Here is a 16588-nt window from a genome sequence, read left to right as displayed (position 1 = left end):
ACCCTAAAGTGCCCCCAATGAACCCAAAATGAACCGGAAGTGCCCCAAATCAAACCGGAAGTGACCCCAAATACACTGGAATTGACCTCAGGTAAACCGGAAGTGACCCCAGATCAAACCGGAAGTGACCCCAAATGTACCGGAAGTGACCTTTTTAGACCGGAAATGACCCCTTATAAACCGGAAGGGACCTCAGACGAACCGGAAGTGACCCAAATTAAACCGGAAGTGACCCAAATAAACCGGAAGTGACCCAAATCAAACCGGAAGTGACCCCTAATAGACCGGAAGTGACCTCAGGTCAACCGGAAGTGACCCCAAATGAACCGGAAGTGACCCAAAATGAACCGGAAGTGACCTTTTTAGACCGGAAATGACCCCAAATAAACCGGAAGTGACCTTAGCTAAACCGGAAGTGACCTGTTTTAAACCGGAAGTGACCCAAATAAACCGGAAGTGACCCCAAATAGACCGGAAGTGACCCCAAATAGACCGGAAGTGACCTCTGGTAAACCGGAAGTGACCCCAAATAGACCGGAAGTGACCCCAAATAGACCGGAAGTGACCTCTGGTAAACCGGAAGTGACCCCAAATGAACCGGAAGTGACCTTTTTAGACCGGAAGTGACCCCAAATAAACCGGAAGTGACCTCAGCTAAACCGGAAGTGACCTATATTAAACCGGAAGTGTCCCAAATAAACCGGAAGTGACCCAAATTAGACCGGAAATGACCCGAATAAACCGGAAGTGACCCCAAATAGACCGGAAGTGACCCCAAATAGACCGGAAGTGACCTCTGGTAAACCGGAAGTGACCCCAAATGAACCGGAAGTGACCCTTTTAGACCGGAAGTGACCCCAAATAAACCGGAAGTGACCTCAGCTAAACCAGAAGTGACCTATATTAAACCGGAAGTGTCCCAAATAAACCGGAAGTGACCCAAATTAGACCGGAAATGACCCGAATCAAGCCGGAAGTGACCTTATTTCAACACTTAGTGCCCCAAATAGCTACATTTGCGCTAACGTCTTCGTTTTTTGTCCGATTTAACCCGTTTCAACATTTTTACCCCAAAAGTGAACCTCCTGAGGCTGTTTTTTTTGTTTTGTTCCAAATTTAGAAAGATTTTGGCGCAATTGCTTTTTTTTATTTTCCCATTCATTCTCTATGGGGATTCAACATTTGCTCTAACTTCTACATTTTTTAACTGATTCAAGCCGTTCCAACTTTCAACTGTACATCTTTTGCCTACCTATTCCACAACTTCCCATTTACCAAAAATTCGAAATTCGAAATTCAACCAAATTCTCCAAAATTTCGTTTTTCTACTCTAATTTCTACATTTTTCAACCGATTCAACCCATTCCAACTTTCAACTGTTCATCTTTTGCCTACCTATTCCACAACTTCCCACTTACCAAATATTCCAAACTTTCAATTTTGAAATTCACTACAAATTCTCCAAATATTCTACATTTCTCAAGTAATTCAACACGTTTCAACATCGTTCGGCAGCATTCCCTGAAAAAGTTATTCATACATTTCGCCTTCACACGCAATTTCTCCAGAAATTGCAAAATTCTAGTTGTGTGAAGGCGAAGGCCTTCACACATTGTTATTCTACTTTATTATTATTATTTTTTTTATTCTTATTATTAAACAACTTATTCCTCCCACTTTTTTGACATCTAACTACTCCCACATGCTTCAACCGATTCACCTCGTTCAAACTTTCACACGTTCCAAAAATTCATGGCAAGCTTGCCACCTTTTTTCCCCTTCATAACATTTACCGTTTTTAAGTAATTAGCAAATTTGTGCCTTTTATTTCACCATTCATTCTTAATGGCAATGTCAACCCGAGCCAGTTTCCTGTAGTGGGTTCGATTCCCACATTGGGCGTCATTAATTATTTTACTCTTTATTCTTCCCGCTTATCATTTTCAACGCTTATCATTTGTAACTAACATTCGCATTCAACATTCATTACATTAAGCAATTTTCACCACTTTGATTACGCATTCGCATTCAACAAACACATTCATTACATTAACCAAATTCAACCGCTGTGAAAAAGGGACCCAATTAGCTCGTGGGAAACACAAGTGATTCCAGTACACGAGCATCTTTCCCGAGTGGTATCAAAACCCGCGTCAGTTCGATTCCCACATTGGGCGTCATTATTTATTTTACTCTTTATCCTTCCCGGTTATCATTTTCAACGGTTATCATTTGTAACTTTTGTCATTCGCATTCAACATTCATTACATTAAGCAATTTCCACCACTTTGATTACGCATTCGCATTCAACAAACACATTCATTACATTAACCAAATTCAACAGTTACTGAGGTAGGAACCTGATTAGCTCAGTTGGAAACACAATGGCAATGCCAACCTGCGCCAGTTTGCTGTAGTGGGTTCGATTCCCACTTTGGGCGTCATAAATTATTTTACTCTTTATTCTTCCCCCTTATCATTTGTACCTTTTTTGTAACATTTGTAACATTTCATTTTTAACGCTTATCATTTGTACCTTTTTGTAACATGTATTTGTAACATTTTCCCATTTATTTCACAATAATTTATTTCCCTTTTTATTCTCCCCGCTTATCATTTTTAACGCTTTTCATCGAAGCTATCGAAACCCGCGTGGGTTTTTCATGACACTAATTCAAGACATTTATTTCCTTAAATATTTTTGCCGCTTACCATTTGTAACTTTTTTTTAACATGTATTTGTAACATTTCCCCATTTATTTCACAATAATTTATTTCCCTTTTTATTCTTCCCGCTTATCATTTTTGATTTTATTTTAAATTGAGCACATCCCCCCATGCTTCCAAAGAAAATTGATTAGCTCAGTCGGTAGAGAAACATATTATTGACCTCAGTGTGGCGTGTTCGATCCCCACTTTTGGCAACAGTTTGTTTTTCCATCATTCATTTACCTTTTTATTTTTCACACTTATCGTTTTTCCCATTTATCCTAATATAATTTATTTGCCTTTTCGTTTTTCACTCTTATCATTTTCCCCATTTTAACGTGTAAAATAAAGACTGTGTGATAAAGCTTTGATTTCCAATGGTACACGAATGCAGCATCTGATAGCTCAGTGCTATCGATTACGCGCGCCTGTTTAGATTGCCTGCGGCTGACTAGACGTAAGTATATGTGGTGTCTTGGTGCGATATTAAGATAGACCCGCGACCATTTCCCCACCCGCCGCGACGGCATTTTTAAGTTTTGTGGCAGTGGAATAAAGCATTCATTTCCAACGGTACGCGAATGCATCATTTGTTATCTGCTCAGTGCTGTTGATTTGCACACCTGTTCGGATTGCCTGCGGCTGACCAGACGTAAGTAAATGTGGTGTCTTAGTGCAATATTAACAATTATAAGTGTTCAATTTACACGACGCTAACCCTAAACCCTAATGTACAAATAGATAAGCAGTTTCGCATTGCTGTTTTTGCGGTGTGGTGTAGACTTTTTGTCTCGTTTATACACTTGAGCTGGCAAACTTTGTTTGTGTGGATTAAGTTTTAGGTTTTGTGTATTGTCTGTCAAGATAGGACACGGCGCTAGGAGCAGTAAAGGACCACATTGAAACAAAAAAAACCCCACAAAGCTACGTTTTGACTTTTACAAGCATGTGGGTTTAGAAAGTAAAATGACGTTACATGTAAGCTAATGTTAGGCCAGGGGTGCCCAATACGTCGATCGCGATAGACCGGTCGATCGCCAAGCCACTATTGGTTGATCGCGTGATATCAATTGTTTTTCTCTGAGCCGCAACAAATGTTTCAGATTTGTGTACATTGTGACAGCAAACGAGCAGGTGATCTAGCAAGCGTCTGATGCGAGAGCATTGCGTTTGTATGGAGCATGTTTGAAGTGAACAGCAGAGACGAAAGGAACAAGGCAAAGTGTTGTGAAATAAAATATTACCTGTAATACGCATTTTGTTATTTGCTGATTGTATTAAATTATCACATTCATTGTCAGTCAAGAAGAGAAGAGGACTATTCGCATCCGATCCATAGAGCGCATGCGCAGTGATACTGCCTCCGTATGACGTCCAGTCCGCGATGGAGATTAAAAAACAAACAATATTGGACAATAACAAGGTTTCTGTTCCTGTCTTTGGTAATGTCACCCTGTCTTTTTGTTCCACTTCTTTGTCGGTCAGTCCTGTTGTTGGTTTTGTTAGAGAGTTATGTTAGTTTACCAAGTCTGTGTTTTGAGTTCCTCCAATGAACCCTGGTCCAAGCTGCACTTGGTCGCTCTGCTCCTTTCCACACTCCATCCGTGACAAGATTTTCTTCAAAAATTGTTGTACCATGATTTTCTTACCAAAAAAATAAATAAATTGTACCCATGTATAATGCGCACCCCAGAATTTAGGACAATAAGTGAGTTAAATTTTGCGCATTATACATGGAAAAAAACGGTATGTTTTATTTAAGAAATGGATGTTTTAAGTTGAAATTAAATTTTGCATGTGTGCAATATTTAGTTATATATTGAACAAAATTAAGCTTTTCTTGTTCCATATTTGATAATCAAAACTTATTTGGGTCACTATGAAAAGGTTCGTTATTATATGTGGAGGAAGATATTTTTCAATAAATATCGATGTTGGCCCGTGACCTCGTCCAAGTTTCAAATTCTGGACCGCTGTGTGTTTGAGTTTGACACCCCTGCCCTAAGTTAAGTACAAAGTATACATCGCAGTTGAATCTGTGCCTCTCATCCCGAAGTGCCTTATGTTGCGGAAAATACTGTGACTATATTGCATTTTCACCCAGAACAATGTTTTTCATTACCAAATGCAAACACGTGTCATACAACGTGTTTCCCAACATCGATTTTTCAATGCACCTGTATACGTGGCTCTGAATCATTTCCCCTTCAAAGATAAAGACTTTTGTGCATAACGCCATCCCATAATTCTGCACTACAAAGTCTGCATAAGATCGAGGCTTAGCTGTATTTGTTCTCTTTCTCTGTACAGGTCTGTGAACTGCGACTGATCTGTACCTGATCCTGCTGACCTGTGGCTGATCCAGTTGACTTTTGGCTGATCCTGCTGACCTGCGGCTGATACCCCAATACCCTGTCTTGTCTCTGTTCTACCTATTGTCTCTGCCTTCCTTCTGTCTAAGCCCCATAATTCGCTGAACCCATTTCAGATCGACATGCCGAAAAAGGGCAGGAGATCACAGTCCGTGAAGTTGTCCTGGGAGCGACGTGCTAAAACACGTAGCTCCCAAGCACCTCTTCCACCTTCTGCTGATATCTCTGCCCGGCATGAGCGTGCTGTTGAAGCAACTGACAGACTTACAAATGATTTGCAAATGAACAACTATGATACAAACGACAAGCAAATGATAACAAACGATATACTACACTCTGAGAAGAAGATCGCTGCTGATGTTTCCATTGATGTAACGGTACCAGTGCAACAGGATTTGGTAATGTACGTGATGGCAACTCACAGCCAAGACCATCCGAGATACGGCCAATCCAGAAACAGTCAATGTGTGGCTAATTCTGTAACGTTTTTGGCTTTCCTGCAGGATATAAATAACTTGACTACGTCTGACCTGGATGCTGTTCTCAGTGTGGGTAATGAACTGTATACATGTACTGTGGCTGCATTGAAAGCCCGAGGATGCTTTCTAAACAGTTTTTTGACGGTTGATGAACTTCCAGAGATTGTAAGCAGTTCCACAAAACAGCATGTGTTAATTAGGAGTATGTCAATGTGTGGGTTTTTCACCTCTTTCCATGGAGATGCGCTCTTTCTGAACCTTTGTGACAGACTTGAGTGCTTGACATCTGAGGTCTGTTGTGCTCTTCTGATTATGCAGACGACGTGCATTGCTGTTTTCCGTGACCGCCAAGGCAAGTACGGATATTTTGATCCCCACTCTAGAGGACGAGATGGCCTCCCTGCTCCCAATGGCACAGCTGTCATGATGCTTTTCGTGCGTCTGAATGACCTTAGAAATAAATTGACAGAGCTCTACACGCGTTTGGAATGTACCTGTAATTCTCAGTATGAGCTTGTACCGGTTCAGTTTGAACCTATTGATGTTCCTACAAATGACATTGAGATGGTGCCATGTACTTCATTGCAATCTGTGCTGGGAGATGTTGACGACGACGGTGTAAGCAAAGCTGTTTCCGAGACTTCATATTTGGAGATGAGTGATTCTACAACACCTGCTGGCGAACAACGTCACTGCGACGAGTTGATCGATGAGGATGGCGAAGTGGTTTCTTGGACTACAGGTAAAGAGCTCCAACGCTTGTCAAAAATTCCGAAATCAAGTAGGAGAAAATTTCTAAGACGAATGAAGAAACAGGAAAGTTTGAATGCTAAATCTGAACAAAGACTTACAAAACAGGAACTAAAGAGAATAAATAAAAATCTGAGAAATAAGGAAAGGTACAGTCAAAATTTAGAGACAAGACAGAGGAAGAGGTGTTATGTTACAATGCGTTATCAGCAAGACGTACATTTTCGCGCGAAACAAAGGTCGTATTATACACAGCGTTGTAAGACTGATCATATCTTTAAGAAGAAAAATCATTCCCGCTTCTTACTTCGTTATAAGACGGATAATTGTTTTCGAATGGGACGATGCACCTACAGAACGCAACGCTACCGTGACGACCCTGAGTTTAATGCAAGGCAACGTTCCTACGTAATGCAACGTTACCATGACGACCCTGAGTTTAACGCAAGGCAACGTTCCTACGTAAAGCAACGTTACCGTGACGACCCTGAGTTTAACGCAAGGCAACGTTCCTACGTAACGCAACGTTACCGTGACGACAATGAGTTCAATGCAAGAAAGCGTACCTACATAACGCAACGTTACCGTGACGACCCTGAGTTCAATGCAAGACAGCGTACCTACGTAATGCAACGTTACCGTGACGACCCTGAGTTCAATGCAAGACGGCGTACCTACGTAACGCAACGTTACCGTGACGACCCTGAGTTTAATGCAAGGCGACGTTCCTACGTAACGCAACGCTACCGTGACGACCCTGAGTTTAATGCAAGACAACGTACCTACATTACAGAACGTTACCGTGATGACCCTGAATTTAAAACAAGACAGCGCATGTATATTACACAGCGTTATCGTGACGATTTTAGATTTAATTCTAGACAGCGCTTTTACTTTAAACACCGTTATTCTAGCAATCCTGAATTCAGAGCTAAACATCAGGAAATCATGAGGTCCATTATGAGAACAAAATCTGATTCGTTGCGTAATAAAACAATGACCAGAGCAAGTACGGTTTTACAAAAATACAAACTCATAAATCGGCTATGTAGAGAGCGAAATGAATGTGCGTTAATGAAAGCCGTGGACCTGTTCAAAGACCAAATTAAGAATGGACCCACGTTTGTTTGCACAGTTTGCCACAGAGCCTTATTTCCCAACCAGGTGCAGTCTTGTCGGCGTCTCCTTTATAAGCAGAACCGAAATGTTGTTGCACGTTGTCTCACGGGACAATTTGTTCATATTTGTAATGATGAATGTCATTCGTCGTGTAGAGTACCGGCTGAAAGAAAACTAGAGTGGATATGTCACACCTGCCACACACATCTCAAAGATGGTAAAATGCCAGCAATCGCTGTTGCAAACAATCTCACGCTAGCTGATATTCCAACAGAACTGCGTGGATTGAACATATTAGAGAGACACCTCATTTCCAAATGCATAGCGTTTGCCAAAATTGTACCGCTTCCCAAAGGTCAACAACGAGCCATTCGCGGAAATGTTGTGTGCGTGCCGTCGGAGGTACAGGAGACAGTCAATGCCTTGCCGAGGATAAGAAGTAAGTCGCAGATGTTGAGAGTGAAACTGAAGAGACGACTTTGCTACAAAGGCCATCAGTTTTTTCAAACTGTCACTTGGTCCAAGCTAATGAGCGCTCTGATAAAACTGAAGCAAATTCATCCGCAATACAGAAGCATAACTATCCGCGACGATCCGGACCTTTGCGACCCAACCCTCACTGATGATGAAAGCGGCTCAGATGAAGCGGAAATGAGCGACATCGAGTACAATGAGGAAGCCCTGGAGGAGATGTACAGATTTGAGACTGAAGCTCTGCGTGGAATGAACGGTGAGTCACAAAATGTCAATCAGCAACAAGGAAATCTAGAAGATGGTGATCAACCTAGCGGTGGAGTTATACTTGAATCGTGTCTCCAACCGAGTGACGTGTCGGAGGAAATTATGAGTTTTACTGAGGGCATTTACTCTGTTGCTCCTGCAGAAAGAAATAACCCTGTAAGCTTTTTCAAGACTCCCAAACTCGAGGCCATGGCTTTTCCAGTGCAGTTCCCGAGCGGGCAAAACACGCTCGATGAAGAGAGACCGATAAAACTCACACCGAGCAAGTATTTCAAAACCCGACTGTGTTGCGTGGATGAACGTTTTGCGAGGGATCCGACCTACTTGTTCTTTGCTCAGTTTGTGACCGAAATCTACCAGGCGACGTCGAGCATGTCAATACAGCTACGCAAAGGTAAACCGTTTACCCGAGATGGTCGGAGAATTACCAACGCTATGCTTCAGGACAAACGTCAAGTTGAAAAACTGGTGCGCAGCAAAGACGCCGTCCGCTTCATGACGCCGCTGAGAGGCACGCCAGCCTACTGGGAGAGAACCACCAAAGATCTTTTTGCAATGATCCGACAGCTGGGTACACCCACGTTCTTTTGCACATTTTCTGCTGCTGAAATGCGTTGGGAAGAGGTCATCACTGCCATCAAAGCGCAACAAGGTGAAGTGGTGAATTTTGCTGGATTGGACTGGGCTACCAAGTGCGAAATTCTACGCGGCAATCCGGTGACGACAATGCGCATGTTTGACAAACGTGTGGAAGCTCTGTTCAGAGATTTGATCCTCTCTCCGGCGCAACCGATTGGTGAAGTGGTTGACTACTTTTACCGATTGGAGTTTCAGCACAGAGGAAGTCCTCACATTCATTGCCTCATATGGGTTAAAGGTGCCCCTGTATTTGAGGAATCCTCAGACAAAGCCATCTGTGATTTTGTATCCCGCTACATCTCCGCTGAGCTGCCGGACCCGCAAAAGGAACCCGAATTGTACAAAAAAGTCACAGAGGTTCAGATGCACAGCAAAAGTCACTCCAAAACGTGTGTCAAACACCAGGGTGCAAATTGCCGTTTTGGATTCCCCAAACAACCGTGCCACGAAACGATGATCATCAGACCTGCGCCCGTAGACGACGACAATCGAGATCGACACGCGGAGAATCGCTCGGCGGCCAACGCCAAGCTTGTTCCCGTGCTAAATCTCCTGAATGAGCCTGAAACTTCATCCATGACTTTGCCTCAGCTGCTGGCTAAATGCGAGCTCACCGGTGACGACTTTGTGAACTGTTTGCACCTGACGGCCTCGTCGAGTTCCGTCGTGCTTAAGCGAGAACCCAAAGACTGCTGGGTCAACTACTACAACCGCCATTTGCTTCTTGCCTGGGATGGAAATCTGGACATTCAATACATCCTGAATGCCTATTCTTGCATCGCGTACATCTGCAGCTACATCAGCAAAGCGGAACACGGTCTGAGCCAATACCTGAAATCGGTCATTGAGAACTCCCGCAACGAAAATGTCAACGAGAACGACGAAATGAAACAAATTATGCAAGCGTACTCCAAGAAGAGGGAAGTGAGTGCTCAGGAGTGTGTGGCGCGCGCATGCGGCCTGCATATGAAACAGTCCTCCCGCATGGTGGTATTTGTACAAACGAGTGACAATGCGCTGAAAATGAGTTATCCTCTCTCGCTGCTTGAGGGCAAAACCCAGGACTCGCACGAAGTGTGGATGACTGGGCTGCCGGACAAGTATAAATGCAGACCTCAAACGGAGGAATTTGAAGTCATGTGCTTGGCTGATTTCGCATCAAGGTGCAGAATTGTTTACGGTAACCAAGTCAAAGGTAAAAACGTTTTGCGTCTGCTGAAAGATATGGGGTTTGTACAAAAAAGAACAGAAAAACCTGCGGTCATCAAATATTGTAAATTCTCAGAACAAAAGAATCCAGAGGAATATCACCGCACCTTGCTCAAGCTGTACCTGCCTCATCGTGCTGATTGCCAGTTGAAATCTGAACGCTTTCCCACCTCACAGTTGTTCCACGAGCACGCCTGTGTACAGTTACCGTACGCCGACCATGTGGAGCGCGTGTCTGAAATCGTCAAGAGGAACAGAAAAACGTACGAGGGACACAGTGGAGACATTGAAGATGCCATCAGAGAGTTGGAGGAAAGCGGGCTCAATGTGAACGAATGGTGCCACCTGGCTCCCGAGAGTGAGCTGCAAAGACTCGAATGCATTGAGGAAATCAACGCGAGAGACGACCCGACTGAGAACGCGGAGGAAAACGTCCCCGACTATAACGTGAGATCGGCGACGAGAGAAACGGCTATTGTGGCTGAACCTGCTGCCATCGATCCCACGGTGTTACGCGGTATGTATCGAAACCTGAACCGAAAACAAGCGTCTGTGTTCTACAAGGTCCGAGATTGGTGCGTGAAACGTGTTTGTAGCTCGAAGCCGATCGAGCAGTTTTTCTACTATGTCAACGGTGGCGCCGGGACCGGCAAATCGCATCTGATCAAATGCATCCACGCGGACGCCACGAAAATACTGCTCAGACTACCACGACTGGCTGAGGAAGCGGACATTTGCAAACAGACTGTTGTTCTCGCAGCCTTCACGGGTACGGCGGCATTTAACATTTCAGGGACCACTTTGCATTCTCTCCTCAAACTGCCGAGAAGTCTCAGACCCCCGTATCAAGGCCTGGGCAACAAACTGGACGAAGTCAGAGCGGAGCTTTCGATCGCTGAAATACTCATTATCGACGAGATTTCCATGGTGTCAAAAGACCTTTTTGCCTACGTGAGTACCAGATTGAAACAAATCAAAGGAATCGATTTACCTTTTGGCGGTATGTCTGTGCTTGCTGTCGGAGATTTCTTTCAGCTCCCTCCTGTGAGACAATCCAAACCTTTGTGCGTGTACGATCCTACTCGGCTGGACCACTGGCGCGACAACTTCAAAAAGATCACGCTCACGGACATCATGAGGCAGAAAGATGATGCCGCCTTTGCCGAAGTGCTGAACAGACTCCGCGTCAAAGACAGGTTTCGCGAACTGTCGGAACCGGACGCATCTCTGCTTGCTACGAGGTACGCTTCTCCAGTAACGTGTCCAAAGAATATTCTGCATATTTTTGCCACCAATAAGCAGGTAGACGGCCATAATTCCGCGATGCTGAATCTGCTTCATAAGGACGTTGTGCAAATCGACGCCGATGACTACAAGAAAGACAAAAAAACCGGCAGAATGGCAAGGCAAGCGACCCCTGTCCGAGGACCTAAGAACGGGTTGCCCGACTCGATCAAAGTCGCCGTCGGCGCCCGCGTCATGATCACACGCAATATTGATGTTCAAGCAGGTCTGTGCAACGGGACATTTGCAAAAGTTGTGCAATTGGTGAATTACCCAAACGAAGCGCGTGTACAGAAACTCGGGCTGGAGCTAGATTGTGTCGCTAAGACGAGAAGTGCTGAGAATTCTGTGTTCATTGACAGACAGGAGGAGAGGATGCAGAATACCGGAGTGGTGCGCCGGCAGTTTCCCCTTAAGCTTGCTTTTGCTTGCACGATCCATAAGGTACAAGGCATGACAACATCTGAGGCCGCGGTTTCGCTGAAAGGCGTTTTCGAACACGGCATGGGCTACGTAGCTCTGAGTAGAGTGACTTCGCTCAGCGGTCTTCATATTCTGCATATGGATGAGAGAAAAATTCATGCAAATCCGGAAATCACTGCTGCTCTTGCTGAGATGACAGAGGATTCTTTGGACGGCGTGATGCCCCTGTTTCACGTGATGCCGAGGGTGGATAAAGCAAAGGACCTGATCGTCGTCCATCATAACACCGAAGGGCTGTCTTGTCACGTGCAGGATATCGCGTGTCACCACGAACTGCGTTTTGCTGATGTTTTGTGCCTCACAGAAACGCACCTCCGAGGATCTGCGGCCGCCTGCTTGGAAGGCTATACCATGTTTCACAGGAATCGAAGTGATTCTTATACAACCTGTCCCGACTTGGCGACAAAACTCGGTGGCGGCGTAGGTATTTGTGTCAAAAGTCACATCGCGGCCCAGGAAAAGAAATACGTACAGGGTGTGACCGATATTGAATTTGTTGCGGTGAAACTGGAAGCTCCCATCAATTTGTTGATCGCTGCCGTTTACAGGCCTCCCGGGCACAGTCTGCGCGCATTTCTGCCAAGCTTGGGAAACCTGTTGCGTTATCTTGAAGTCATGGACCATCACCAGATCTTGGTATGTGGCGATTTTAACGAAGATGCGCTCTCCGCCTCGTACAAGCCCGTCCTTGAATTGTTTTGCTCAAAGGGTTACACGCAGCTCATAACCACTGCTACCACTGACAAAAACACATTGATCGACCTAATTTTTGTCTCTCGACCTCAGTGTGCTCTTTATTCAGGTGTCCTGCAAACGTACTACAGCTATCATAATCCTGTTTTCTGTGTCTTGAATACTGAAAGGTAAGTCAAATCTAAATTGTGTATTTCAGCATTTGGGAAATTAACAAGGACGGAAATCAGATGGCGTAAGTGGCGGTGCGCGGTGGGCGATTTGTTGAATTGAGATGAGATGGTATCGGAGGCGTAGGTGGCTCAGAAAGGCAAATGTAATGTTGGCGTTGGGCAGAAACCTCACAATTATATAGAAAAAAATACTAACGACCAATGTGAATAGTGATGCGCTTTATATTTTACGCTGAACTCGTGTCTGTGGATGTAAATCAAGTTGAGTTAAGGGAAGGCGCTCAACCAGCTGGGAAGCTGCACCTTCTTGGGCCGCCCATGCATGTGGCAGTATGGGCAGCTGCTGGGCAAAAGACCCTCTGAGGGTGGCGAGGGGACGGCACGGCCGTTGACACCTAAATAAGACTTGCGGAAATAACTGCTAGTCTACTCGTCTGCGGGATGGATGGAAGAGTCCATCTCATCGTCCATCAAAGGGAAGGCTTTTAAAATTTTAAAAAGTCCTCCCTTAACTCAACTTGATTTAAATTTTAAACTTTTAGAAATTTGAACTATTTAAATATTTAACTTTCAAACTTTTTAACTTTTAATATGTTTAACTTTTGTAAATGAACTCACGGATGATCTAAGAGGCGACTTTTTAACTTTTTGCGTTTTATTCGTTCTAACGTCAAATTTTAAAGATGACTTCAGGAATGGACTTTTAAAGTTTTTAACTTTTAAAATGTTTACATTTTCTAAATTAACTCCCAGATGAGTTAAGGGGTGACTTTTTAAACTTTTTAATTCTAATGCTAGAATCAAATTTTAAAGATGACTTCAGGAAAGGCCTTTTAAACTTTATTTTTTTATCATTATTTTCAATTCTTTTTAACGTCATAATCACGAGGCGAGAACGGAAAACAGACGAGGTAAGTTGCTCATCAATAAACATGTGTTTTCCCTTTCTAAAAACACTAAATGCTTCTATTTCACTCTTCTCTATTTTCAGAGTTTCTTTTATCTGGCGAAAGCAGTTCGACCCACAATGGAGGCCAGAGGTAAACATTCTCCACAAAGACCTTGAGGATGCAAAAACTTCCAGCGTGGACCAATGACTCCCGAACCAGGGAGGCGAGAAGCAAGACTTATTCTTCTGTGTGTGGGCAACAAATATTTTATTGACTATTGTCGCGAAACACCCCCTTTAACTTTACATTTTTTTCAGCTCGTACCCTCACCAACTCAATGTTTGTTGTTTCAGTTTTTCCGTGTTTCCTGTAACTCCACGTGCTCCATTTGTCAAGACGGGAGTTTGGCCCCTGCGGTGCTCAACCTTGATGGGATTTGGCCTGTCTTGCCAGAGAAATGACACAGGTTTGTGAATGTGTTCACGTCATTCACTCTTTAGTACACGGATGCTAGTTGTACATGTTCTTGAAGTATTGTAATGTGATTTTCAAAAATGATTTCATAATGATATTATATTGTAGCACAGCGACAGCCAAGTCTTTCAAAAAGACTCGTACGATGGAGGCCAGCATCATGGAACGCAAACTCCCAAACCAGCGTGGCAATCGTGACTTCTGCTGATTCTTCTATGGAACAATCAAGGGCACCTCTGGCAGCTCTTTGCTTTGACTCTGACATCTACCTTTTTTATTTTTAACATGCTGTCTTTCATGTGCCTTCTCTGCATCCATTGCAGCCTGGTGATCCTGAAAGGGGGATCCTCCCATCTGTGGTCCCTTCTCAAGGTTTCTCATTTTTCCCCTGGTGTTTTTTTTTTTTTGAGTTTTTCCTTGCCCTTTTGGAAGCTTAAGATCAGGGGGTGCTTTGAGAATAATTGCCAATTTGTCTATGCGAAGCCCTTTGAGACTGCTTGTGATTTAGGGCTATGTAAATATATTTTACTTGACTTGACTTCTATGAGTAGCCAGCGAGGAAAATTGTCCCTTTTTAGTTTTGCTGCTTTTCCTCACCTCCATGTTTTTATCGTATCTTCTTGGGTATTGCCTGGCCTTTGACTGTTGGAAACTTGTCCCTTTGGCTTTACTCTATTAAGTCTCAGATACGTACAGTCTGTTTTCTGTTCTCCTTTATTTATGTATTTATTTGTTTATTTGTTTGATTGCTTATTTATTGTTTAATCGTACTTTTATTTGGTTACCTTTTCGGCAATGCTTTGAACTCTGAAGTTGTAATCATTTTGATTTGCACAATTGTTGAACTTTATACATTTCTTTGCCTCAAACCATGTTTACATTATCTTTTGTATATGTATCCCAAGTCTGTCTAATACCATCTCCAATCATGCTACAGTTGAATTATTAAATAAATTAAAAAAAAACACTTGTTGTGTTTATGCAGAGTAGAGATGAACGCTAATGTACTTTTTTATTCAGCAACTTTTTATTTTTCCCCACTTGTCTCACATAGCAGTACAATCTCTCTTGCGCACCACAGCACGCCCCACTGACAATATTATGCAAGACCTCCTCTAACGCACTATATATATGTATTATAGTTTCAACATGTCAAGGTGTCTGGAAAAAAAAAAGGGAATTGACTTTGTTTCCTACTTCTGGATTTTATTCACATTGCTGTGATTGTTTGCAGCAATGGGTCCTAATTTATTAGTCTTTGGTATGACCTGGCTGGGTTTTGAACTCATAACCTTCCGGTTCCAGGGTGGACATTCTACCACTAGGCCACTGAGCTGGAGCTTTTGTGTTGTTTTTAGTTTATATAAACTTTCAGCTTGTTTTTTTTTTGTTTTTTTAAACTTAATTTTATTTTTTAAATATTTTAGCAGATGCACTGATCGTTTGGCATTTTTAATTTTGTTGTACATGTAACAATGGCAATAAAGATCTATCTATTTATCTATCGGTGTAACTAATAAAGTTGTGACAATATGCTCAAACAGCTTTTTTTTTTACTCCGCCACGCATAAAAGCGGGTGGGGACACCAAGCTGCCCTTGTTACATCAAACTTGAAGACAGAGGTAAGTGGTTTCTCAGGTATCTCCCCTCCAACTTCAAATTTGATTTTGGATTAACATCTTTGATAAACACTGAGGCATGTGCCTAGTTCATTTATTAATTATTTTGTTTTAGCCTGGACTGATGTGTTGGTGTGCAAATTATCATTTCCAAACAGGGTGGAGGTTAATCGAATATTCTAAGAATCTGCCGTTTCATTTACTATACTCGGAAAAAATATTGCCCTGTTGTTGCAATGGTCTTTTTGAGGTACATTCTGATGAATTTGGAATGAATTAACTCAATCAGATGCATGAAAGTGAAAATGAGTTGTAAAACGAGCATAGGCGGCACTTTTAAATCTGCCCTATTGTTTTACCTGTGAAAATTAATGCTGTATCATAGGAAGGCTGTTCAAAGTCTACGCGCAAGGATTTTGCACGAGGAAAATTGGCCGTCCATGTGTGCACAATGGGACAAAATGGCCACCGCCATACCCATGTGCTTGCAATTGAAGACATTGCTGGTTTAAAGTCAAAGTGGATACACAAACAAAGAAAGGAAGAGAAGTAAAATCACATGCTACAAATACAAGCAACATTTCAAGTTGCTTTGGCCGCTTTCGGTCATCAGTTTTGCAATTTGTCCGAGTGAAGGCAAAGTGCTTCGCCTTGTCGCTAAATGCTGCAGTGGGACATGCGTTCGCCAGATTGACAAGGACTTTGCACATTTTTTGAAATTTTCTTCACAGACTTGGAATGAAATGGGAATGTGTACACTAAAACCAGATCCAAAAAATTCCTGATTATTTGATTTTGGCCCTTTCTCTTTCAGAATGAACAAAAAAATCACGAAAGCTGTTGTGGTGGGGATGCGCCGTGACATCCGGGCCAGAGCCTGGAAGCCCACCGGCGAGATGGATGGGCATTATGAGAACATAACTGTTGCCCTCTGTGACGGTAAGACCGTGTTT

The 16588-nt window shown here is 43.1% G+C and overlaps 1 protein-coding gene across 4 annotated transcripts; it reads left to right on the top strand.

The window, feature by feature from the left end:
- Positions 1-3315: 3315 nt before the first annotated feature.
- On the top strand, positions 3316-15537 carry LOC133143226 (ATP-dependent DNA helicase PIF7-like). 4 transcript variants are annotated; one of them, XM_061265069.1, is made up of 7 exons: positions 3316-3361; positions 5020-5484; positions 5585-6302; positions 10196-12648; positions 13643-13788; positions 13895-14007; positions 14124-15537. In XM_061265069.1, the coding sequence occupies exons 3-5, from the start codon at positions 6270-6272 to the stop codon at positions 13746-13748; spliced, it is 2592 nt and encodes an 863-aa protein (XP_061121053.1). In that variant the 5' UTR covers positions 3316-3361; positions 5020-5484; positions 5585-6269; the 3' UTR covers positions 13749-13788; positions 13895-14007; positions 14124-15537. The 4 variants fall into 4 exon arrangements, with proteins under 4 accessions (XP_061121053.1, XP_061121050.1, XP_061121051.1 ...); XM_061265066.1 differs by lacking the exons at positions 3316-3361; positions 5020-5484; positions 5585-6302 and having other exon boundaries at positions 6309-12648; XM_061265067.1 differs by lacking the exons at positions 3316-3361; positions 5020-5484; positions 5585-6302 and having other exon boundaries at positions 6309-13788.
- Positions 15538-16588: the final 1051 nt, after the last annotated feature.

Source organism: Syngnathus typhle, linkage group LG18 (assembly GCF_033458585.1).
Source record: "Syngnathus typhle isolate RoL2023-S1 ecotype Sweden linkage group LG18, RoL_Styp_1.0, whole genome shotgun sequence".
NCBI lineage: Eukaryota > Metazoa > Chordata > Actinopteri > Syngnathiformes > Syngnathidae > Syngnathus > Syngnathus typhle.
The sequence above is the reverse complement of the archived record's forward strand: the minus strand, read 5'-3'. Positions and strand labels throughout refer to the sequence as shown.